The 26,564-nt window shown below is 35.4% G+C and overlaps 2 protein-coding genes across 2 annotated transcripts; both read left to right on the forward strand.

Moving 5' to 3' along the window:
- The first annotated feature begins 3,099 nt into the window (after positions 1–3,099).
- sstr5 (somatostatin receptor 5) lies at positions 3,100–10,660 on the forward strand. Its single transcript, XM_081361388.1, has 3 exons — positions 3,100–3,481; positions 6,805–7,929; positions 9,634–10,660. Exons 2-3 carry the CDS (start codon positions 6,850–6,852, stop codon positions 9,712–9,714), a joined length of 1,161 nt encoding a protein of 386 aa, XP_081217514.1. The 5' UTR covers positions 3,100–3,481; positions 6,805–6,849; the 3' UTR covers positions 9,715–10,660.
- An 11,329-nt stretch (positions 10,661–21,989) lies between these two features.
- On the forward strand, positions 21,990–25,126 carry LOC308695727 (uncharacterized protein; the record flags this gene model as incomplete). The annotated part of the gene is made up of 5 exons (XM_081373909.1): positions 21,990–22,239; positions 23,630–23,662; positions 23,797–23,829; positions 24,449–24,596; positions 25,021–25,126. 5 exons carry the CDS (start codon positions 21,990–21,992, stop codon positions 25,124–25,126), a joined length of 570 nt encoding a protein of 189 aa, XP_081230035.1.
- Between the last annotated feature and the right edge of the window lie 1,438 nt (positions 25,127–26,564).

Genomic DNA, 26,564 nt, shown 5'->3' on the forward strand with positions numbered 1-26,564 from the left:
CTCATTCTGCGGTTTAAAAAAACTTGACCTTGCTATAAGTGCGCTGGACCTACTACTGGAAGAAGGATAATGCTGTTTGGACTATTGCAATGATTTGGTGTTGATTAAAAAAAAAAAAACATTTTCAAATAGTTTTATAATTCACCATGACATGAACCATATTCATTTACATTTTTTAAGAACCTCCTGTGGAATGGAAAGGTTCCATGATGTTAAAGGTTGTTTATGAAACCATACATGGCAATAAAGAACCTTTCATTTTTGCACATTAAGATATTATCAATATTGGCGTCATGATTTTCTGTAAAGCTGCTTAAAAACAATGTGTATATTGTGAAAAAACACTATACAAATAAATTTGACTTGACTATGAGGTCGTGTTGTGATCATACATGCAGATGCAGGATGATTTGGTGTGTTTGACCTTTTTGTGTTTGTGTGTATGTCTGCTCCTCCTCTTCCTGTAGCTGGTCATTATCCTTCTTTTGGTCATCCTGCATTTTATTTTACCATCTTTATGATCCATTTCTCCATTGATCTGTGGAAACTCCACAGACCCGTCTGTCTTTCTGTTTTATATTAAACAAAACAAACTTTACGGATCTATGAACATTTATAGACCGCGTACCAGAGAACATAATAAAAGGAACATGTTACTTTGATAATGCAGCTCTAAAAAAAAAAAAGCTATTTTTTGGGTGAACTATCCCTTTAAGACTTCCAAGTCAAGTGCAGACTGATTAGAAACCACAGTAATACCGAAATATGGATGATATGAAACTTCCTTTTCCTCCTTAACTGTCTGCCATTCTCTCCAACTTTCTGCTTTTAGACTCAACTACCACTGTGCCTATGGAAACACATTTATGCCACATAAGAAATTGGTAATTTCATAATTATGACTTGATAAAAATTCAACATTATTACATAAAACCTGGAAATTATGACATTCTAAGTCAAAATTATGAAGTAAAATAAAAATAAAGTTGACAACATATGTTTTTACATTGCTTTAACTCATCAAAATAAGTTAAGCAAGTTATTAAAACAAGTCAGTTTAATGTAATTTAAGTTGAAATGACTTAAACATCCAAGTTGTTTGTACTTAAAATTTTAAGGCAGCAACTTTTTTTACAGTGTAATTATGATAAAAAGTTGACATATATATATATTTTTTTACTTTTGTGTAATTTCAACTTTTTAAAAATCATAGGTCATAGGATAAAAGTCATACTGTAGGTAGGATGTGAAAAAGTAAATTATGACTTTTGACTTTTTCCTAATTCTTCATGATAAAAAAAGAAATCATAATTTAGTCACAATTTTGACCATTGTATTACTTAGTATGTCATAATTTCCAAATATTGACTTCATAATTTCATTTCATAATTTAGACTTTAGCATGCTATTCATCACCAAAAAATAAATCATAATTATGAAATAAAACATCAAAAATATGAGATAAAAAGAAAATGACATACTATTATGACACTAAACTTATTTTACACAAATATTTCATAATTATGATAAAATAAATTTCTTATGTCATGACTAGGCTATCTCATAAGTTTAACTTGGTATGTTATAATTATAAGTCATCATAGTTAAAAGAAAATGTTAAAATTATTAATGTATTAGTATTATGACTTTTTCACAATGACTGACAATTTCAACTTTTTTCTTGTTATTTTGACTTTATTTCATAATTGACATCTATGTAATAATTTAGATTTTTTTATCTTATTATTTTGACTTTTTAATCTTAAAATTATGACTTTTTAATAGCATAGTTATGATTTAACAAAGCATTATTTTTCTTATGTGGCAGAAATGGGCTTACTGTAACTTATATAAATAAAAATAAAAAAGGGAAAAAAAGGAAAGGCGGTGTAAGTGATTCCTAGAGAAATCAGCACATGGATATTTGCTAAATGCCTAAATATGTGTCCAGTTTCCTGAAAAAGCACCTCTGATTGATAACCTATCACCACTGTGCTGTAAAATGTTCTCTGCCTCAGATGTGTCTTGCCTTCTGGGATTTAAGCTCAGCGTGTGATTTTTATTACCATAGCTACCTGTAGTTAGATGTAATTTGTGCACTTTTACGCAAGTCACTTTGATAAGAGTCTGAATGGACCACTGATGTAACTGTGCTTTCAGAGTCTCACGTCCAAAGATGCAAAGACATCATGGGGTTCAAATTGTGAGGAACATGCTCTTAAAGCCTGCCGATCACGGTACTGAAAACCATTCGAATATCTGAAAATGACATTCCTTATGCAACTGAAATAAATGCAATTGCCCTATTTATGATCTTAACTGACATCAAAGCTTTGTAAACTAACAAACAACAAAGCATTTCTCTTTTACTGTATAGCAAACTTCAGAAACTGGAATGCAGACATACACACCCTTGTCATTTCATTACACCAGTAAAATATGCCCTTACAGTTCTCAGACAATGGAGTTTTTCTCTGGTTTTGCACACCGGGGCCGTTCACCTTGGCAGTAAAGATTTACTGAGGCATTCACCCTTTCAAAAATGACAAATCACTGAAGAACAACGGAACCCTGCTAGAACTCTAAAGACTCCATCATAATGCCATAAGTATAATGACTCTGAGGAACTTATTAAATATTAACTAACTAAATATTAGTCACTTTATAGTGCACAATTCAATATTTTAGGGCCAAAAGAAAGAAAAAAGAAAGTAGCTATCATTCTTAGTGCACATTATCCAGAATAACACATTTCTGGTGTAGCCTAATGCATTTTTTTATGCACATAACACGGGTATAGTGTGCATAGTAGTGTGTTTTCAGAGGCGTAGGGATCATAAACAGACAATAAAACTTTACACTGCTACGTTTTCGTGTAAGACAGTTTTATGAGCGGTCACAGCTGTGAGTGATCCTGACGCGTTAATATGCTCCAATCTAATCAATAAATCCAGCATTAGGAGTTCGTGTAGCGGGCATATACATACATGACTGAAGAATATTAGCCTAGTGTAGGTCAAAAAAACAGAAAGCATGTGCCCGTGACGTGTGAAGTCCTTTGCTCGGGTCCTGTTGCGCGGGTGACAAGCCAAACCCATTAGAGCGCGCGCGCATGGAGAGAGCAGCACCTCTCCACCTGAACTCAGCTGGACAACTCAACCTTCTCAAGGAGGAAAACACGACACGCACAGTTTTACATTTATTTGGTACTTGGGAACCGATAGCTACTTAAATAGTTTGCCGTTTGTCAGTGTTTTAGCCATAGTTTTCTCCTGAAAAACAATGCGGATTATGTGTGCGCTCGCCTTATAGTGCGCTCGACTAAACTGAAATCGGGGATGAAGGTGATGTGCTGGCTCTTGATGTTGGATCTTACACGAAGAGACATTCAGTCATCAAATCTTTATTGATCACTGAAACTGGGAAGAGTCAAATAGTGGAAGCGCGCCTGAAACCCAGAGGACGATGCGTTGCGTTTGAGGTAAGATTGTACACACACACTAGAAAACATTTTACCTGTTGTTGTTGCTGATTACTATTTAACAATACTATTTCCACCAAATACCGTTTAATCGACTTCAACTGCAACCCTTCAAATGGTATATTTTTTTTCCCCTGGGAAAAACCTGGGGAACTTTACATCAGAAACATATAAGCGATTTTTATTAGCCTAATATGAACATCATTGCAAAGAACTGGCAGTTAAATCTGCATTTTGTTAATGAAGACTGTCGAAGACCCAAGAAGACTGTCATTTGTACAGTGACTTTCCTTGGATTTCCATATAGCCTAAATATATTCTTTTATAATTAGTTATTGTATTAGATTTATATTTAGGCTATAATTCCTTAGTTCCTTAGTTATTATTATTTGGTAAAACAAATAGCAGCTAAAAGTCAGTTACTATAGAATTTTAAAACATATTCTGTGGTAAAAATGTATTTAGATTATGCAAAGCTATAATAAAACGACGTTTTTGTCGACGTACCGCCCGAATACGATCGCAAACGCGCGGGAGCGGCGCACTGTTGCTATGGTTACTCCATCAAAATCAGCACCAGGTAACTTTTGTAGTTAACAAAACGTGTGAAACCGTATAAAATAATTCGACCTTTTAACAATGTGAAATTCAGACCACCACCAAATAGATTCTGCTCACTGATGCAATTCATATTCTGAGCAAAAGAGAACAAGGGCTTGTGATCAAATAAACAGTCTGTACACGGTTGCAACACTTTTTGCAATTCCTTGATTTTCTCAGAAACTGAATTGGAAAGCCAAAATTTTAATACAATATAGCCACATCTGTCAGCTACCCACCCATTCAACATGTTCAGAGATGATAATATATGTACAATTTATTATTGAATAGACAGAAACAAATGTTGCCACTGACCCAATAACAGGGAACATTTGCAACAGTCCACAGGGGCAGTTGCCACATTCATTAAAATGTAATAAAGTCATCCTTTAACATCTAAGAAAACACTGATCAAAATGACATGACTTTACAAACAGACACGACAAACAGTTTAGACAGTATGACACCAAATCTGATCATAAAAAAAAATGACTTTTTAAACTTGGATTGGATAAGAAGGATTGGTCACATGTGGCTGCTTTCTTCCAGAAAGAGGGGCTAACTGAGCAAATGTAATATGAGTATCATCTCTCTAGCTCTTTCCTGATTGGAGAAATAAGCCATGTCACAACCGTTCCCACTCTCCCCTATATTACAGCTGTCATTTAAGGAATGGAGATAGAAGATGGAAAATAAGTAGATGTGTCTGCACATCAACATGGCCTTTTGTCACTTGCTTATAATGAGAGCGTGTGGCATAGAATGCCAGTTAAATATTCACCGGTGCGGTGGAAAGGCAGACAGTTCATATGAATAGTCTCCGCTGGACTGTTTGTACTCATAACAGTGACATCGTTACCCTTTGTTTCGATTTATGGTTCAGTGCATTTCTGAGGCAGTGCTTTATTTGTGCAACACAATGTGTCGCTGCTCACTTTGCACGCCTCATATCCAGCGCGAGTGCCACTTAAAAGTCAAGGTCATGCAGTACACTCAGGACAGTTTCCTGGACAGAGATTAAGCCTGGTTTTAGATTTAAATGGCCAGATTAACAAAAATATACTTTCTCTGTCATGGTTTAAAAGTCCTAGACTTTAAATAGTCCTAGACTTAGTACTAGACTTAGTACTAGAAATAGTCCTAGACTTAGTCTAGTCTAGAGTTTAATAAGCTGATTTCCGGAAGACTAGAGCTACTCCAGAACTCAACTGAGGCTTAAAATAAACCTATCACAAGGCAGGTTTAAAATCAGTTTAATGTTCTGATTAATGAAGACAAGTGGATTACATGGATGAACTATGTCAGTGAAGATCAATACACACACACACACACGCACACGCACACGTTGTGTTTTCATGTGTTATCGGGACTTTCCATCACTACCCATCTACAGTTTCACAAATCATCATTTAGTCTGATTTATAAGCGGTTTTCCTCATGGGGACCAGAAAATCTTTCCCACAAGGATTTCAGATATATTACCATCTTTGTGGGAACATATTTTCACCATTATGTATGATTTACAAGGCCACACACACACGCACTTTACAATTTTAAGCACTTCTTGGTTCATTCCATGTTTCATAGGCAACCTCAGTAATGCTAATTCAGATTAGCACAGTTGGTTTTAAATAAATCTTGTTTATTTTAGTTCAGGACTCAAGTGCATAATCCAAGTGCAAGTAATCTGTACTTCATCTGTGTTTCAGAAAGCCATTTTTTGAGGGTACGTTTACACGGGAATTATGAATTTAAAAACGGAAAGGTTTTTCCTTTGCGTCTTTCACTTAAAGACGACAACATTGTAAAAACAGATCCGCAAGAACGACTAAAAACGCTCTATTCTGCTGCCAGGCCAGTAGTTGGTGATGTCACTTTGTTAAGAAACACTACATGTCTATATACTGAACAAATGACGTCACTATTTTCACAAATTTACATTTTTATAGTTTACTTGGAGACGATGACAGTATTGTTTTCAAAAATTTGCCCTTTGTAAAGTTTGCGTTTTAAGGCCCCCAAACGCCATTTTCTTGCAAATGAATGGCCAAAACGTGTAAAAAGTTTTTAAAGTTTTTAGTTAAAAACAGTGCCACATAAACGGCCCCTAAAACATCATTAACTATTCTAGATTAAGACCTACTTCTGTCTCAATTTAAATCCTGTCTGGGAAACCGCCTATCAGAGTTTTGCTTGACTGTTTAAACAATATTTACATGGCAATGCAGTATGAATATGCATGTTTCTTTAACAATACGATACAAATTAATAAAAAAATAAAAATAAAAATAAAAAAAGGAGAAATAAGGCAAAACGAGCCTTTGCCAATTTTTTTTTTTAAATAATGGGAATAAAAGGTTCTTGTCCAAAGTGCTTGCAACATCAACTACATGCTGTAGCCTATGTGTGTTGTTTTGTATGGGGAACAAAGGGTTTCAGCATTTATTTTCTAATAAGGCATTTCAAAATTTCCAGTGGTTCACGTTTAAAAATAAAGGTTCCAATTAGATCCAAATAGAAGAACCTTTAAAATCCACAAAGAGCCGTTTATTCTCTAGAGCTTTCAAAAACCATTGATACACTCAATCATATGCTGATCTTAAGAACCTATATCAATAACTTACATCCTTAGTATGTGCATAACAGATAAGAATACAAGTTCAATTTCACATTTTTAAATGTTGTGCATTTGAAATAATAACTCACTATTTTCTTGTTTTTAGCCCTTCAGTGACTCAGGAATCAGACGTTCCTTGCCAAATCTAAATATGGCAACCCTGGGGCCCATGTGCAACACGTCAATCTTGAACGACGCAAACCAGTCCAATGAAATAACCAATATTTCCCATCACTTCAATGAAAGCTCGCTGGCCGACGAAGACAGCACGAAGGTCCTGGCCGTAATATACCTCGTTGTGTTTGTTGTGGGTTTGACAGGAAACTCTCTGGCCATTTTCGTGGTCCTGCGCTACACCAAAATGAAGACGGTCACTAATATGTACATCTTAAACCTGGCAGTGGCCGACGAGCTGTACATTCTGGGACTACCATTTCTCACCACCCACAACGTGCTCAACTACTGGCCATTTGGAAACTTCCTCTGTCGTATTCTGATGTGGGCGGACTCCATCAGTCAATTCACTAGCACATTCTGTCTGACAGTAATGAGCATTGATCGCTATATGGCTGTGGTACATCCTATCCGCAGCGCAAGGTGGAGGCGACCCAGTGTTGCCAAGGTGATAAATAGCATGGTATGGGCACTGTCCTGTCTGCTGACACTGCCAGTCATCATTTACTGTGACGTTCAGCCGGAGCGCAACACCTGCAACCTGAGCTGGCCTGAACCACATGATGTGTGGTCGACTGCCTTCATCCTCTACACCGCCATACTAGGTTTCTTCTGTCCGCTGATGGTCATCTGCCTGTGTTACCTGCTCATCGTGATCAAGGTGAAGTCGGCCGGGGTGCGGGCCGGACTCTCCAAACGCCGCAGGTCTGAGAGGAAAGTGACGAGAATGGTGGTGATCATCGTGGTGGTGTTCGTACTCTGCTGGCTGCCGTTTTTCATGCTCAACATAATCAACTTAATCAGCACGCTCCAGGAGAACAGCGTCGTCTCCGGCGTGTACTTTCTCACCGTCATCCTGACCTACGTCAACAGCTGCGCCAATCCGCTGCTTTACGGGTTTCTGTCGGACAACTTCAAGAGGAGCTTCCAGAAAGTGCTGTGCATCCACAGGGTCAACGGGGTCAGCGACGGACTCCCTAGTCGCGCTCGCCTCAGCAGGAACAATCATGAGCCCTTCATCCCTACAAGGAGCTTCGAACATGTCCAGAGCTATCAAGTAAGCTCCTTTCATTCAGTATATTATCATTATTGTTGTTTCTAAAACACCCAAGCCCTGTTTACACCTGGTACTAAAATGTGTTTTGGTTGATCGGATCACAAGTAGACGAGGGAGACACATTCCCGTTTACACCTGGTGTTTTAATCTGTCACTTTTAACCACTTCTGTCCTGATTTCTTCAAGAGGAGGTTTTATGAGAAGGTAAATTTATGGGCATTTTCAGATCTTTCGATCTAATGGACGAAATAAGCTCACGCAATTTACATATGAACGATGTAAAAACACGCAGAGAACAGCAGCTTTTGTTTCTGCTCTGAAAGCCATAAGACCAGCTGAATGTGTTAGAAATCAGGAATGGTGAGAGAACATTGTGATTGGTACGTTTTGTCTTCAAACCAAACTTGGATCTTCAGCCGATAAAGTTTAATCCCGTCTGTCTAGCACGATTCCCGTAATGTCCACGCGTTAAGTCAGTAGGCAGAGAGTAGGCCATCTTTTGTTGCTGTTCGAACACATTTGACCACATGAGCGTTTACACTACGACATGGCTTACTCAATCAATCTAGTCAAATGCGTTTAGAAACAACCTCTGTAAGTGGTCGAAAGTGGACAAGCTCAAAAGTTTTAGACCCCGTTTACACCTATATTTATCCGATCGATGAAAACGCTTCTTAATACCATAGAAACACCTTCCTAGCGCACATAACATTGTTTAAAACAATGCATAGAAGTTCATGTATTATGAAGACCAAGGTTAATGTTGTTATTGTGAACTAAAACTAGTAAAAATCGTTTTTGATAATTGAAATAAAGCTATAAAGTCTGGAAACGCTTTCAGCAACATCAAATTGATTACATCTGACAGAAAAGTATAATCTAACATATAAATGTTTCATATATTTATTCACATCTTGTGGACTATTTCGTCATTTAAGAATTTGATGCAGATTTACATTTTTGTTTGGAATGATTTTGTAATGTTCTCTGAAAAAACAACATACAATCTGTTACGAAGTTCGTTTGACGAACAACAAAACGAAAGTAAAGCGGCAGCCTCTCACTTCATTCCCATGGCTCTCGGCATTGCACTGCTTGCTACACAATCATTGCAATTATTCAGTTTCTCTAAGGCCTTCATTTTATCGCTCAGAAGTGATAGCACTGTGAGTAAAGAGGGAAGGATGCTCTTTGATTACCGTCATAAACGTCAGGCTTATCAGAGCAAACAGCAGAGAACATCACAAGTAGAACATCACTAAATCTTCTCGAATCACACAGGTCTGAACCATCACACCTTCAGTCATCAGAATATGAAACACTATCCCCAAAGAAGTGATTCAGAACCATAAACACAAAACAACCAGGTACATGTTTCTTTTCTCATGCAGCACCAACATTCCAAACAATCTAATTAGAATCCATTTAGAATTTTGTGAAACGTGGAAGCTTGAACCTTTGTATGTTGGTGTTTGTTGGGGCCTGTTAAATGGTCACTATTGCACTTTGGACCCTACAACTCACCTGGTTGTTCTGTAAGTAAATCCCCCTTAAAAGTAGATCTTAAGGAAAACAAATTCTCAGATTACATCTGAACTGCTCTATAAGAGTACAATTCTTAGAATAGCTGCTACAAAGCAAAACGTTTTATTCTTTCCATTGTTCTTGCTTTCTGAAATTAAACACCTACCTTTTCCTTTTCAGTCCATTGGTTTGGAGGTCGACCCCTGTGCCAAAACAGAAATCCAGCAACCTGGGCCACAAGTGATCAGCCAGTCCATATAAAAGTTCTGTGGCAGGAAAGTTGGATGGATTTTACTCACATAAATGCTTTTTGTTCTGTTCAAGTATGTCGTCTAAGTGAAGTCATTCCTGCATACAAACAATACTGCTTATGGCTGTTTATAAAGTTGTTGTCTATGCCTAGATCAAACACTCTCGGGTGCACAAAGACAATGTATTTCCATATACATATAATTCTTCTGTGAGAAGAAATCAGTGATGTAATATGTGACTGTAAAAATCAGTGATGTTATATGTGACTGTAAATATGTATTATAACGCTCATCATTTTGTTCAGCATGAAACTGGGAAACTGTTCATCCACGACCTTTGGACCAATTTGGACGTTTAAGAGAGGAAGTGCCTTCTTCTGTTACATTTTGATGGATCATTGATCATTTGGTGGCGGTTCTGAAAATATTCACCCTCAAAAAAGTTATCTTGGTGGATTTTCCCCTTAAAGTAGAGTGATATACAGCCCGGACTTACATTTCATATGAATTTGGTGGAAATGCCATAGCTTATTTATTCAAGTCTTTACACAAACCTATGTTGGATGTAGAAGTTCACTAGTTGGAGAAGAAATGCCCCAAATGTCCTCAGAGCAGTAGGAAACTGCACATACAGAAATGGAAATGTTTTTCTTTAACCTGGGTGGAAAAAGTATACCTGTTTTATGTTACCTTAGTGTTGACTTTGTTTGTCTCATTGCTAATAAACCTGACCTACAGAATTACAATCTGTTTCAAATGCAAACATGGGCATCTAATAATATTATCTCATAACTTGTGTAATTATTGTAAAAGGCATGGATATTATTTGATTATTATGTGCTGTATATTGTAAACAATATGGCAAAATGGTAGGAGGGGCTTATTTGTATAATCCCGTCAATCACAATGCATTCAGGTACATAAACAGTTGCTTACCTTCAATAATAAGAAGGATTAAAAAAACAAAATGCAGACAGGTTTTAATTTATTTCTGACTCACCTCAATATCATCTGATTCCATTTTTGTTTCCAAGGCCAAAATGTCAGCTGACTTTTCCGTACTTTATTGGCTTTAGATTTACAGAGACCATACACATTAATAGACACTTCTGTAAATGGTCAGTTTAGACAATTTTCAACTATATCCCCCAGGCTAGTACAAGGAGAAAAAACAGACATGCAGAGGTTAGAATACTTAAAATAAGAAGCATACAGACACAATGTTACATGGATGAGATAGTCAACATTCACCAAATAAAAATTGTATGACAAACTTTTCACCTCAGAAATTGCTAGCAAATTTCACAAACAATTACAACGAAATGGCAAGTAACATTGAATTAAACATGAAATTCGGATGTAGAAAAACTGAAATGTACTCTGATAGTGTTTGTTTTATTTACAACTTCGATATATATATATATATATATATATATATATATATATATATATATATATATATATATATATATATATATATATATATATATATATATATATATATATATATAGTTTTCAATATCTTCATTTATGTTCCACAGAAGAAAGTCATAATGACATGAGGGTCTACAGAGACAGAATTTTCATTTTAGCTTGAACTGACCCTTAAACATGGTTATGCATAACTCGGATACTTTCTCCAACTAAAGAACCTGTTGCAAGACTAGATCCGGTTGTACATTACATCCTTATCCAGTAAGCAGAAATATTCATTGTGCGTCACTAAAATGCACACAGGCCAGATTCCGTTCACTGCTTTTCTGAAATACTATGCTCAAGTGGTTCATAATAATAAAAAACAACCTGTAAGAGGGTTCAAGACATTTCTATTAAATGGTCACTGTTGCACTTTGGACTCTATAAGACTACCGAAGGCATGCAATGCTCTGCCCTTTCTGGCACGCAGGAGAATTCCTGCAAATCTACAGATCGTACCGTCTTTACAAGTATACTCTTTCAATTCTTTTTACTTCTCTTAAAATGTTTCATTACGCTCAAAGTTACTGTTTATTGTTGACATATCATCAACAGGCTCTGGCCGTTAGTGTTTCTGGTCATGCATTCTAGTGTTTGTTTTGAGTCACTCATTTGCAGGAGCTACAAGCTTTAGTGGACTTGTTAATGTGAAAGACCTGTTTACCAACCTCAGCCTTGACAAACTGGTTTGAAAGTTTCAACACTGTAATTCCACTCTCCATCTCTTTGTCAACAAGCCCCCTTTTTCTCTCAATTTTGTCTCTACCTCTATCATCATGTTGTTTACTGACAATCCCTCTCTCAAGGTGCAAGAGTTTTCCTGTGTCACTTGGCCTTTTTCTATGTCCAAACGTGCTGTATACAAACTCTCAATGTCAAAGCAAAGGACAGTACCCATGCATTGAACATGTGGTTCAGATTACATAATATTTTGAGTTTCTGTTCAATTTTATCAATCTCCTACAATGTATTAACTCATTTTTTTTATTTCAATGAACTCAATTTTAAGGCAACCAGGTAACTTATTTTTAAGTCAAACCAACAATCGTTTTTTAGTGCATGGATGCACATGATTCATATCTTATTTTTTACATAATATTTTGTATAGCTTCCAAAAACAACAACTACAACAACATTTATTTATACAGCATATTTAAACAATATAAATTGATACAAAGTGCTAAAAATGAAAATTTTGTATGAAAGCTAGTTTCCGCCACAGAATAAAAAATGAAAAAGGTAATTGCGACTTTTTATCTCACAATTCTGACTTTTTTCTCACAATTGCGTGATATAAAGGCGCAATTGCATGTTATAAAGTCAAAATTGTGAGGTATAAACTCACAAATGAAAGAAATAAACTCATAATTCAGACTTTTTTACTCAGAACTGCATGTTTATCTCACAATTCTGACATTATAAAACGCAATTGGGAGATATAAAGTCAGAATTGCATGATATAAGTCGCAATTGCATGTTATAAAGTCCGAATTGTGAGATATAAACTCACAATTCTGAGGAAAAATGACAGTGTTTTTTTCTTAATTTCTTTTTTTTCACAATTGAGAATTTATATCTCACAATTTTTAGAAAAGATGTCAGAATTGTGTTTATTTCTCGCAATTGTGAGTTTATATCTCAGAATTATGAGTTTATATCAGAATTCTGACTTTATAACATGCAATTGCGACTTAACATCACGCAATTCTGACTTTATATCTCACAATTGTGCCAGAAAATGCCCAATCACCGAAATTTGAGGGAGACCAGAATAAAGTCACTGTAAAGTTACAGTCATCTAATCATGAAATTACAAGTGCATGTATCACAATTCACTTCAATCTTCAATTCACTTCACAATTCAATAACTTAATTTTAATGTGCCCTTGTTACACATTACGTTACATGTATTTACTATAGTAATATAAATTAGGTATAATTATATGCAACTTACCATAAACCAAACCCTAATCCTACCCTAACGCTATAGTAAGTACTTGTAATTAATTACTACTACTAATTTATGTATGTTTACACTGTAACAGAGATACATTCAAACAAAGTGTAACCGAAAAAGCTTCCTCTATAGCACTTAAGTCAAATGTGTATACTAGTTGAGAGAGGACCTAACTGGGCTTCCAGAGCAGGGGAGGAATGTAATTGTAGGATAACCTAGAATTAAAACCTCTGTTTTATCCTCATTTAGCGGCAGAAAATTATTGTCATCCACCTCTTGATATCATTTAAACATTTCAATAGCTCATTGAATGAAACAGTGGTGTCAAGCCTTACTTTAAGGTAAAACAGGGAATCATCCACATAACAGTGACATGAAATGTTGTATTTCTAAAAAATATGGGCCAAGGGAAGCATATAAAGGGAAAGCAATAAAGGTCCCAAAATGGATCCCTGGGGCACACCACACAAGACGCAGGTGATGAGAGGAAAAAGAAGCCTGCTAACTAATAACACACAGCAGCATGCTAAATAATCATTTCTCAACAATTTGAGTCAGAAAATGTCACACCGTTCATGTCTCCCCTTTCTCCAAAACACATAAATAACACTTAAATTCAATGTTGAATTTATATTCAACATACATTCTTCCCATTAACTGCAATACAAAGCATGCTGGGAACTAAGGATCCCCTACCCAGTTTGCAGTTAATGCAAAAACAAATTAATTTGTGTACAGAACTGTATAAAGTGAACTTCTGTTAAGTGGATTACATGCAATGCAATTCGTTTTCATTTAATTTGACAAATTCAAGAATTGAGTTGCAATGGCACATTTTGATTATAAATAGCCAAAAACAAAACTGATAAATTGGTGCTAAATGTCAAGTTTATTTGCATTTTCTTTTTGCATCAGCCTAGCTTCTTGCCAGATCTATTCAAAGCATGGTGTGACGTGTTGGCTCTTTGTTTTTTGTTTTTTTTTTTGTTTTTTTTTGCGTGGTTTATTCACACTGGTTCCCTCTCATTGGAGTTGTGTGATTGACTGTATACTTTTTCATTTGTACTCTATTAGTGCTAAATGTCAAGTATATTTGCATTAGTTTACTGAAATTTATATGGATACACAGAAACGCTGATGGTTAAAAAAATAAAATAATAATGTACATGTACGAAACATTAGACAGAGTATCTCTTTACATATTTTCTCTGTGTGGGAGGGGAGTCATGTGGTTACATAATCTGCAACTGAAGTGTTGCTGAGTGAAGCAAAACAGTAAGCGATGCACAAACAGCATGAGCATAATTAAGAGAAAAAGAGAACGAGTTGTTCGCATTAATCCTGAAATTAAATAAATAAAAAGTCACTTTGAGGACAATGCAGCAGATAGTAAAAGCATAAAGGGAGAAAAAAAATAATAAGGGAAAACATACATACTTTGGGACAATTATCGACAAACTTAACTTCCAAAGTAATGTTGAATCCATCCATAAGAAGAAGGCAAGACATCAGCACACATATTTTAAACATGAGATATAAGATTGTTTCAATCTAACAGTTAAACAGGAACAAACTCTCACAAGTAAATAACCAGGCAAATAAGAACACTGGGCATAAACAACATTCACTCCAGGACATATTTGCTTGTTTTATGGGAAAAAACGGCAATTGTGATATTTAAAGATATTTAATTCCCTTCACTCTTCTTTTGAAATGCTCCGATCTGGGCATAGACTCAAAATTCCTATGACTAGAGGAAATGTATATAAAAATAGTTTGATCCAATGGCAGTGATCATTTTAAACCACACTATTTTTTTTTTTTAAAGTAATACAAGAGAATGGTTATTTTAATAAATTGTTCTGATAAACCTTTTTAATGTTATTGTGAGATGCTTGGAAATGTTTAAAAGATTTTGTGGTTAGTGTAATTCTGTTTCATTTTAATGTGTAAAGAACATTTGTGTGAATATATTATATATATATATATATATATATATATATATATATATATATATATATATATATATATATCACAGTGTCAAAGACAAATTTCTGCCCTGTGACAAACCGAATGGACAAAAAAGTTTAACTAAACTAAATATACAAAAAAAAAACAGATTAAGCATTTTTAAGAACCGTGAGTTAATGCAAACAAAAGGCACTTGTGTCTAAGGGTGCTCTGATCATAAGTTTTGAGGCAGATCATCATTTACCAATCACTGAAAGCAGTATTGGCCGATACGATCACTGATGCCGATCACCGAAATAATACTATTTCTAACAACAATGTATTTTAAGTATAAAAAAATTAAGACATGAGAAGGTAGTGACAATTATTTCTTGGCGAGCAACATGTGCAACATATTCCATTCCTTCTTTTAGAGGTGGTTAGGATCAGCTTAAAGCTTAACAAATATAGCATTCCTGTTAAATATATTATAATGATAAAAATTATCAACAGAATGTAATCAAAAGTCTGCACGTATAAATTAAATAATATTAATCCTAACAAATCTACTAAAGAGCAATGAGTGATTGTCTCTTTGTCTTTTCTTGATTGATTAACATTATTAAAACAGATGGCAGCAATATTAGGCTGCTGTCACTTTAAGACTGAACGCACAGATCCAATATACTGATACACATGCAACTTATTTCCAAATTGTTTATGTTCACTTAAGACATAACCAACAGTATTTAAATGAATACTTACAAAGCCGGGCATTTTGACATATTTTTGCGTTTAGCCGTTTAGGCACGTAAAGTTCACTTTGTTTGCCACATAGGGAACACACAGTATCTCTTTCACTGCTTAATGCAGTTTTAATAACTCTTTTTATTATCGGGCACATCCGGCAGTTTAGCAACAGTAGACTGTATTTTAGGACCATCACTGATTAGGACGTTAAGTTTGGGCTTTTAGGGAGGAAAGAAAAGGAAAGAAATGCACTAAATCGCACAGCTCTAGTTTCTTGCTGTAGGGTTGCTGTCGTTGCAATGTCTCTGCTCTCTGCAAAGATGTTACTAAAGTATTGTCCTTTTTAGACACTTGCTAGAACGGAGAATATAGTGGAGCAGTTTTAGCTGTGCATAGAAAAATTGTCTCGTGAGTTTTGCGTCATCTGATCGCACTAAAGCTAAAGCTATTATCGGCCAATAAAGATTGGTGCCCGATCAATAGGAGCACCCTTGCTTGTGTCACTTATGTTTGATTTTTAGGAAAACTGTTAAAAGGATTTTTGAAGGTATGAAGGCTTTTTACAGTTCAGAATCGTTACGGTATGGCACGAACGCACCTTCAGTTCCTCTAATGTTTGACGTGGGAAACGCCCTGCTGGAGAAAACTGCATTCAGTCACCCGAGCCCTTTCACACACATGGACAGTTAGATGGGAGGGTGAAAATAACATTGTCCAGTGCCCTTTAAGTCCCATTCTATTTAAATTGGACAATTTAGTGTGGTGTTAAGCACCATTGATAAGGGTTTATGAAAAAAAAAGCAATTCCATGTACTATTCAACAAATAAGACATTTTACCTTCCCTTGATTTAATTTGAATAGAGATGGGATTGTAGGTTATTTTGGGAAGCTGTTAGCAAATTGCATTTTCCTGAACGTATTGTATTGTAAAACCAGTTGAGTCACCCTAGACCCTGCAGCTCAAAATCACATTTGGCATTCATTCTCATGCTGACCGATTCACTGTGAACTTTACCTAAAGGGCAGAAGATCGTGTGTTTGTCTCACGCGTGTCTCAGTATTGCCTGCTATATCTGAAACATATGTTTTTGATTCCACTAATCAGAGTAAAAGATCAAAGTGGTTTGAGGACTGCTCATCTGAATCGTTCCGAGAAAACATTGAAATTTTCCAAGAAGCACCTGAACCCATTAAAAAGAAATAGCAAATGGTCATACATCAATAACTAGCCCGTCAAGTGACATGGCACTTCCAGGAAACTATTTCCCCTCATAGGAAATAATCATAATTTGTCCTACCTAATTTCACCAGTGCATCAAGGTCTACACATACAAGAGATTAAATTGTTATGGAAAATGACCGCAGGGTTGCAAGGGTAAAGAACAGAGCATTAGAGAGGCAGAAAATAACTAAATAGCTGACTGCAAAACGAGGTTGGCGCACTTCAAACCAAGAGACAACGTTCATTTAATGCTGGACTGCAGGGTTTGACATGAAAAACAAGGATAATAACAGCTTTAGATAAATTCTGTTTCCATCTCAACAAGAACTTAAAAGATAATATGCCACTGTTTTTACCAACACAAAATGCACTCAAGCAAGCAAATGTGTTAACATCCAACTGCAAGTCAAAAGACGTGTCTGTTTACCACACTTGCAATTTGCACTGTAATGGAGCCTATATAAATGTAAGCAGAAAAAATGTGTTGTATGTAAACATGACTATCTGAACATGCATGCCCATAATCGTGTGTTTGTTTTGCTTAGAAGAAAAGTGGTGCAATGTTTGTGATATAAAACAAATGTTAAATGCATAAAGAGAAAAATAGCTTTTTTTAATTGTCTACAATTTTTAGAATAATTATGTGGTTTTGGTCAACCAGTCCTCCTGTCTTTAAGGATTTCATGTGAACATTGTAATCTGTATGCATAATTAATATCTGAGTTTAATTTAATTTAATGATTTAAAGTGAGTATTCAATGCTGTGTGTGTAATTAATAACTCTAAATTTAATTTAATTTAAATTAATTAAGGATTTCAATTTAACTTTGTAAACTGCAAGTTTAATAAAAATCAAGTGCTCACAGTAATTATCTGGCAGTGACATCTAGTGGGCAACATAGAAACATTAGAGTGTGGCTGCTAGAACAAGATCAAGGTCTATACGTAAGTTGTCAGTGCAAATACACTCTAGTCTGTTGTTTTTTATAGGGAAGATATACCCTCATTCACCATTCCCTACATTAGTCCACTAATATAGCTCACTTGAAGGAGTGAATGAAAACGAGTGAGTAAACTTAGCAAACTGGCAGCTCCAGTATTGAAAAAAACTCGAACTCTTGGTCGTCCCCAGACAGCAATACAGTGTCGGCCCAGATCCGGGCCACATCTGGTACATGTGGATTTAACGCGTACCAGATGTGGGCCTGATCTGGGCCTACACTATGTTGCTGTCTGGGTCCCCTCAAAGAGTGCCCTATTTAAGGGGATAAGGGGCGATTTCGGACACAGCCGTGTAACAGAACTGATGTAATAGGTCACAGGTGTGTTTAATAAAGCAATAAGACCTGTGAGGCCGTGGTTTAGAGTGAATTTAGAACAGCTGGGGCGTTGTTAAAACCACCGTGTTCTAACTTCACTGTAAACCTCGACTTCACAGGCTTAAAGGTTATAATAAAAATACTGGATAAAGTAATACTGATAGGTCAGAGGTGTATGTTTGTGGCTCAACCAATCAGAATCAAGGACCAGAACTATCTGTTTTATAAAGAGTATTTTACAACATCTTTGGAAGTGATTTAGCCAAACATAATCAAGGACTGGAACTATCCGTTTTATAAAAATAAGTAGAACTGTCAATTACTCAGTGGAAGAAGGCTGGTTTTAGAGGCCAAATAAACAACAATTCCTGCCCGAGATATCCACTTGGTTTAAAAGACATTACGGAAGACACAGCCTGCCTCAAAGTTCACGAGAAAATTAAATTAGAGCTAACTATAACTGCCCATTTTTAAACCCATTGGGCCCTATTTTAACAATCTAAGCACATGGTTTAAAGCACACGACGCAAGTGCACTCACGGCACGTCTGAATCTTTTGCTATTTTAGCGACGGGGAAAATGGTCGGTGCGCTCAGCGCATGGTCTAAAAGAGTTGTCTCTATTCTTTTAATGAGTAATGGGTGTGTCTTGGGCGTAATGTGCAATAAACCAATCAAAGTCTCATCTCCAATTCCCTTTAAAAGCCAGTTGCGCTTGCGTCATGGCTGATTCGCTATTTACATGGCAGAATTTGCATGGCTCTGCTGTGCGTGAGGTTAAAGCGTTAGCAGACCATCTACGGGGAACATTTTACTAAGGTGCTTTTTTAATAATAATAAAAAATTAAATAAAAAATTGCGTCATTGACTTTAGACCAGGTTTTTGTTGGTCAATGGCGCAGTCTATTTCAGCTGCCTCAAATTAGCAACGCGACAACAATGCACCTGAACACACCTCGTTTTCAGACCAGCAGCCCATGGGTGCACAAATGGACACAAATGCATTTGCGATTTAAAAAACGTGTGTAGGACGTGGAAATGATAACTGTCTCGCGCTGAAACTAGCAAAGCAGCATTGCACCGGGTGTATGAGAGGGCATTATCTTACTCCAAACTGCTAAGAACAAAATGCTAGAGTTCAAAATATATATTGAAGGCAGTCTATATCCATCAGTGAAGAAATGTTTTGTTTGTTTCTTTTGAAAGGACTCCTATCTTTTTGAACAAAACTGGATATTTAGATACAAGCAGATTTAAAAAGGAGGTGTCATACATTTTAAGAATGTAAATTATGTTTCATTTCACAGTACGTTCAATCTCGCAACAACAAACAATCTTGCTGACAGTGCTGGAACCCATTAGTTAGAAAAACTGAACTGGTGTGAAAACAATCTTAACAGCCCACAATAATTAGGTGACAGTGACATCTAGTGCTGGAAAGTGGAAACATTTAAATTCAAACTTGTATCTAATTTGTATCTAGGTCATTGGATAAAGGTTAAACCTGGTACGCATTATGTTTCTAACCATGAAATATTTTTTCAAAAAGTTATTATTATTAAAAGATTTATGAAAAAAAAAAGATTATATACTATACTACAATAAACATATACAACAACAACAACAACAACAACAACAACAACGGGGAATACATTACTGCAGTTCCACTGTGGTACAGCATTGCCATATGGCAACATTGATATTTTCTCAATTTACAGTAAAACTATGTAAGAAAAGTTGATTTGTGAATAAAAATATCTAATTTACTTATCAAAGATGCTGCAAAAAAAATCCCCCTTGATGAAGAGATGATTAGAAATGAGGTTAATAGAGCATTTTCTGGAGCACTTCAACAGGCTTCTTCCGTGTAAGGGTGACAGTGAGAAAAAGAGTTTGAAGGACATTCAAATGTCATGACTTAAAAACAGCACATCAATGGCTACTTTAAGGCCAGCATTTTTAATTCCCATAGTGCAAGGTCGATTAATCACACCATTAGATATAGCTACAATAGAAAATACTTACAAAATAGACTTTTGCTTTAAACAAACAATATTGCTGACAGCTGAAAAATATAAAATTCGATAAAATTCACAACTATATTTATTTCCATGCCCACTGTCACCCGATTGAGTATGTTTATTGAATTAGTATTGAGCCATCGAAAACCAATCTCACCCACATAGCAACATTGTTTCGGCCCAGATCCGGCCCACATCTGGCACATGTGGAATGATGATCTGGCCCACATGTAGCGTGGAATGACGGCACTTGAGTGGACTGCTCCTGTTTGCCAGATCTGGGCCACAAGCAGGCCATAGCAATGCCACATCTCAGCCAAGAGCAAAGAAATAAACCAGAACTGGACATTATCTGAGCCACAAAGTCTGTGTATATTAAATATGAAGTCATCTCAGGAAAGAAGAGAACAGAAAAAGAGACGAGCAGAAACACAAGAACTACAACTGACTTCAGACACAGTCTTAGATGAAATCAACTGAAGAGAAAAGAAGACATTAAATCGGACTCCTTCTGAGTCCCCAATCTGACAAAACAACTCCACAAACAGCATTACCAGCTTCACTTATTACTAACCAGACTGACTTTATTTCTGTTAGACGTCTGAGCAGAGTCATCTTATCACCGGAAGAGTATATGGTCTGAATTCGGTCTAAAATCTCCTCCCTGTTTTGCTACCTTTCTTCACCCTCTTCTAAAACTCATACACACCCATTGCTCCTTTTCCTGAACTCGGTTTCTTCTGGTCTCCAATAAAACACAACATCCAACCTCACTGACCTGTAGGTAAGTTGGTCTGGACGCAGATTTTATCATTGTGGAAAGAGATAAAGATGAATATACAGAAGAGAGATATCTGTGAAACTTTCCTTTGGTTAATTAGATATGATGACCAACAGTTGACTGATAAGTTAGCCAGAAAGAACTATGAGTTAGTCGCAATCATTTTCAATGATTCAATGGTTCAATTATTCCTTGTATAATTACACATGGCACACTTTTAAAGTATATTTGCAATCTGTGTCTTAGAGCTCAGTTTTCTGACTTTGTGTGAATGACGACAGAAATAATTATTTGACAAATCTTTGACAAAGCATGAGAGAAACAGTCTAGAAGACTCATTGTTGGGAAACAGTGTTCTTGAAATGGTCCCAATCAACCCGAATTCACATTTATAAAAAAGGAAAATTTATCATTGCTGCTATTCTTTTGCATTCATCAAGCATTTACTGTGGTCTCGCTTCTTTTTTAGACTTCAAAACAGAGAAAGTTTTGTTATTAGGGACACAATAACCTTTTGTAATAGTAATAGCTATACTTCATATGTCTTCAGTTCCTGGTCTTAATGATGTGGTGGAAAACTAAGGTCTGTTTCCATGACCAAAAGGAAAAGCAGTGCAAAATACTTTACAAACAGAACATTTCCATGTTGGAATGAAATTTGGATGGACTGTAAAGATTTGAATGCGTCTTTTTTGGGCATTTGCATTGGTGTGCAAGTAGTCCAAACACCCAAGAACTACAGCAAACCTCACTTGTAACTTATTTTCTGTGTCATTCTGCTACGACTTATAGTTTAGGGAACTAAGAATATGGATAAGACAGAGGAAGCTGCATTGGATGACTTGGAAACTGTGGAATATATGGAGGATTTGGAGGCTATAGAAGTTTTGGAAGCCTTTGAGGCTATTGAATCTGCTCCACCCTATCCGGGTCTTCCAGTCGATTACGGAGGACAAGATGTGTCCCATAACTCAGGTTACCACTCACCTCCATATCCCAATATTAATATGGGATACAGCTCATATCCAGAGCCCGGAGCCAATCCAAACTATCAGGGAGGTATGTTTCAGGTTCATTTCTTAAAAGTGGAACGATGTAAAAAGCCTATATAATATGAAGAAAGACAATGGTAACACATTATTCAAAAAAACTATTTAGCAACTTAAAAAAAAAAAAAAAAATTGTATCTAATTGTATATAATCAGACTACTTTTAGATTACTTCCTAACTCGTTTGTCACATTGAATAGAATAGTTTATATATAAAAAAAAATACAAAGAGAAATCTATTCCATTATTTGTTATCAACCACATGAACTGCATTAAACATGATATTATGTCAGAGTTTCCCAAACAGGGGTTCGTGAAGGAACTGCAGGGGGTTTGTGAGTTTAATGAAAAGCTAATAATTAAATAAATCATCTTTTTTTTTTTTTTTTTTTAAATAATAGAAATTATAGCAAAAATGTGTTTGAAATAATAATAAGCACCCACCTATAGGCGCATAATAATAAGCACCCACCTATAGGCGCATATTACTAACACGCTCTTCAAATAACAAAAAAATACTGCGCCATTGACTTTAGACCAGGTTTCAGTTGTTCAATGGCAGTCTATTTCAGTTGCCTCAAAATAGCAGCGTGTCAGCAATGCGCCAGAACACACCTCATTTTCAGGCCAGCACGCCCATGGGTTCACAGATGGGTGCAAATACATTTGCTATTTAAACAACATGGCGCAGGACATGAAAATGATAACTGCGTTGGGCTGAAACTAGCAAAAGATACTTGCGTCGCGCCTGGCGCTGCATTGCGCCAAATGTATGATAGGGCCCTAAGTTTCCCATGCAATTATAGCGACCTGACTAGTGTTTGAAATGTGTGTGCAGTTTCGCAAACTAGAAGACTTTCTGAATGTATACAAGCGTTATTGCATATTATTGCATTATTTTCAGAAAGGAAAATTTAAAACATGAAACATAATCAATACATTATCAATGATTTACTGGCATTGTATGAATAATATGTGATGTATAAAAAAGTAACTAGTCTGATTTCAAGTATTTTAAAACGTAATATAATATAATTACAAGTACTTAATTTTTGGAATCTGTTTACACAATCCAGGTTACATGTAATCTATACAACACTGGTGCTATATAAATAAAGGTGACTTGGCAATCACAAGTTGATCAAAAGATATAAGATGGCTATAAAGAGCATGGCAGCTGTGGTTTATTGTGGTAATACTTTTTAAGATAAAATAAAGGAATCTACTGCCAGTGACAGCTTTAATATCTTCTTCTAAAGGTCCACATCAAGGGATATACCCTCAACTTAACAGTAAGTTGCAGTTTTTAACTATCAAATGATAGAAAAGCTCCAAATGACTTAAGTTACTATACTGGCATTAACAATCTTTCAATCATGTTTAAAACAAATGTTTTCTAGGTCCAAACCCTGGGATGTACCCTCAAGCTACCAGTAAGTTACAGTTTTCAATGATCAATCTCAAACAGTTATTTCAGTAGATATTCTTCCAAATGACTCAATACTATTCTGTCCATTGTAAATCATTGAATTAGTGCAATAGCACCCTTTTAAAATATTTTTTAAAGGTCCGAACCCTGGGATGTATCCTAGAACTACAAGTAAGTTTCATTTGTCAACTATCAATCTCAGACAACTTAAATTATTTTAATATTTTAATGATTATTGGAGTATGTTTTACAAGAAAATACCATTTCAGTCTTTCTACTTCAATGCTTCACATTCAATTCACTGTGATTCTTGTAATTCAATGTGACACTTGTAATTCAATGTGATACTTGATACATTGAATTACAAGTATCAAGTATCACATTTAATTAGATACTTGATGCTTTGAATTACAAGTATCACATTGAATTACAAGTGTCACATTGAATTACATGCGATACTTGAAATTCAGTGTGACAGTTACAATTCAATGTGATACTTGCCGTTTCTTTGCAATTATTTGTGAATTTCACAAGCATTTTATGAGTGAAAATTGTTTCAAAGTAAATCTTTAAATCCTACACAATTCTTTTTTTCAGTGTAATATACACACCATTTAAAGTCATATGTGAGATATTCAACTTGATAACTACAAATGTCAAAAGCCCTTCCACTGCCTGAAGATCAAAAATTGACAAACAAGGAAACAATATGGCAATGTTACCATTTAAGTTGTTCGACTGTCAATAACGAGTCATAGAGGATCGTTTATTGCGTTTGTGTGCATTACAGCCGTAACGACCACAGTGATGCTGCCTAGCCTGCGTGAATTACCTGGTCAGACCACGTGCCCTCACTGTAAACACCAGGTGATCACTATAACAGATCACTACTCCGGACTCATGACCTGGATAGCCTGCGGCTGCCTTGCCCTCATTGGGTAAAATTCAACCTTCTTACTCCTTGATCATTTCATAGAACTTAATACACCTCTTAAAAATAAAGCTTCTTTTTTGGCAATGATGGTTCCATGAAGAACCTTTAACATCCATGGAACCATTCCATTCCACAAAAAGGTTCTTTAGATTTTTAAAATGATTATTTTTAGAACCTTTGGGGAACCACAAATGGTTCTTATTGCATCACTCCTTTTGTAACCTTTATTTTTAAGAGTGCACTTGGTCTCCAATTAGATAAAGTAGGCTTGTTGAAAGTTTCAATTTCAATGGGACACCATAAAACACTTGCAGTACATCATATCCTTTTGTCTTGAAGAACAGAGAATTAGAGAGCAACTACAGTAGTTCGAGTCAATTAGACAGACTTAGACAGGTGATTGATTGATTCTCATGTCTGTTTTGCAGGTGCTGGCCGTGCTGTCTAGCACCTTTCTGGATGGATTCTTGTAAAGATGTTGAGCATCGCTGCCCCAACTGCAACAACATCTTGTCTTTCTACAAGCGCATGTGATCAGGATGCAAACATGTCCCTCTTGGTCGTTGAATTTAATGGGATCTAATGGGTATAAGAAAAAGGGATGTGTCAGAATTTTATTTCACAGTAGTTTCCACCCTATGTGAAATTTAAGTCTCTAAAAAAATGATTTTAAATGTATCGCTTAACTGAATGTAAAAGCTACAATGTTCACTTTCTATAAAATATTTATTAAGATATTTACAAATAGAAAAATTGTACGAAATAGAATATAATAACCACTTTAAAGCTTTACATTCAACTTGTCAGAACTCTGCCTGTAAATGTATCACAGTTGTCTTTTAGTGTTTTGTCATTTTAATGTATCTTAAGTATGAACTTTTAAAGTATATAAGTGAACTAACAGCTTTGATGTCAGTCTAATGTTAGGGTTAATGTTATAAATGTTACATTTATCAACATTTATATGCTTAGATATACACACAGTAATTATTTTGCATTATATTGCTATGCTACCCATTTCTACTAATCTTCACCTCTCACGCTTCAACCTTTCAATTAGCCTCTCTACATGAAGGGTTTCAGTGCTACAACTGTTATTATCATTATAATAAAATTAAGGTTATTAGATGGTTTGAATAAATCTAGCGAAATACAGTGAGTTATTCTAAGAAAGATCAAGTGAACCTTATACTGAATCCAACTGCAATAATCAACAGTAATTTTGTTGATTATGACTTACACTTAATTACATGTTGTTTGGATTCCTGTAATTTAGACTCTTTTCCCCAGAGAGATTTACAGGGCAGCCTGATTGAGTAATTTGATTACACTGAAATGAGCGTGTACAATTTTAATTTACATTAACTTAGAAATTAATAAATGTTTCGGAAGCCAATTTCAAGGGACAAGAGATGCTGAAATTATCTGTATAAAAATTAGTATTCAGGCTCTGTGTAATTTTGGAACAACAACCATTTCAATGAGGATAAATATGTAAACATCAACACATTTTTTACATCATTTGCTCTGTAAATAATACAATCAGTGAAGCATAATCATGCCAGTACCATTGATCTGTGCTCTGCATGTTTATTTGATATTGAATTAATAAAAAAAATAATAATAATAATAATTATATATATATATATATATATATATATATATATATATATATATATATATTTTTTTTTTTTTTGTAGTATAGTATCTGAAATAATTCTACATTCTTCAGTATATACATAAATAAAAAAAACATAACTGTTTGCCTGCAATCTTTTCAAGAACCAACAGATGGCGTAGTAAGCTATTCCAAAAGCAAGTCCCTCTGTGGCACACAGATGGGAAACAGTCAGATGGTTACCATTCTAATTTTAATTTACTTTTATATATACAATTATATTTTTAATTAGTAAATAAATTATAAATGTGTAAATGCAAGTATAATAATACATGAAAAAAATGTAAATGTTGC

The sequence above is a fragment of the Scardinius erythrophthalmus genome (assembly GCF_964197995.2).
Source record: "Scardinius erythrophthalmus genome assembly, chromosome: 1".
In the NCBI taxonomy this organism is placed as follows: domain Eukaryota; kingdom Metazoa; phylum Chordata; class Actinopteri; order Cypriniformes; family Leuciscidae; genus Scardinius; species Scardinius erythrophthalmus.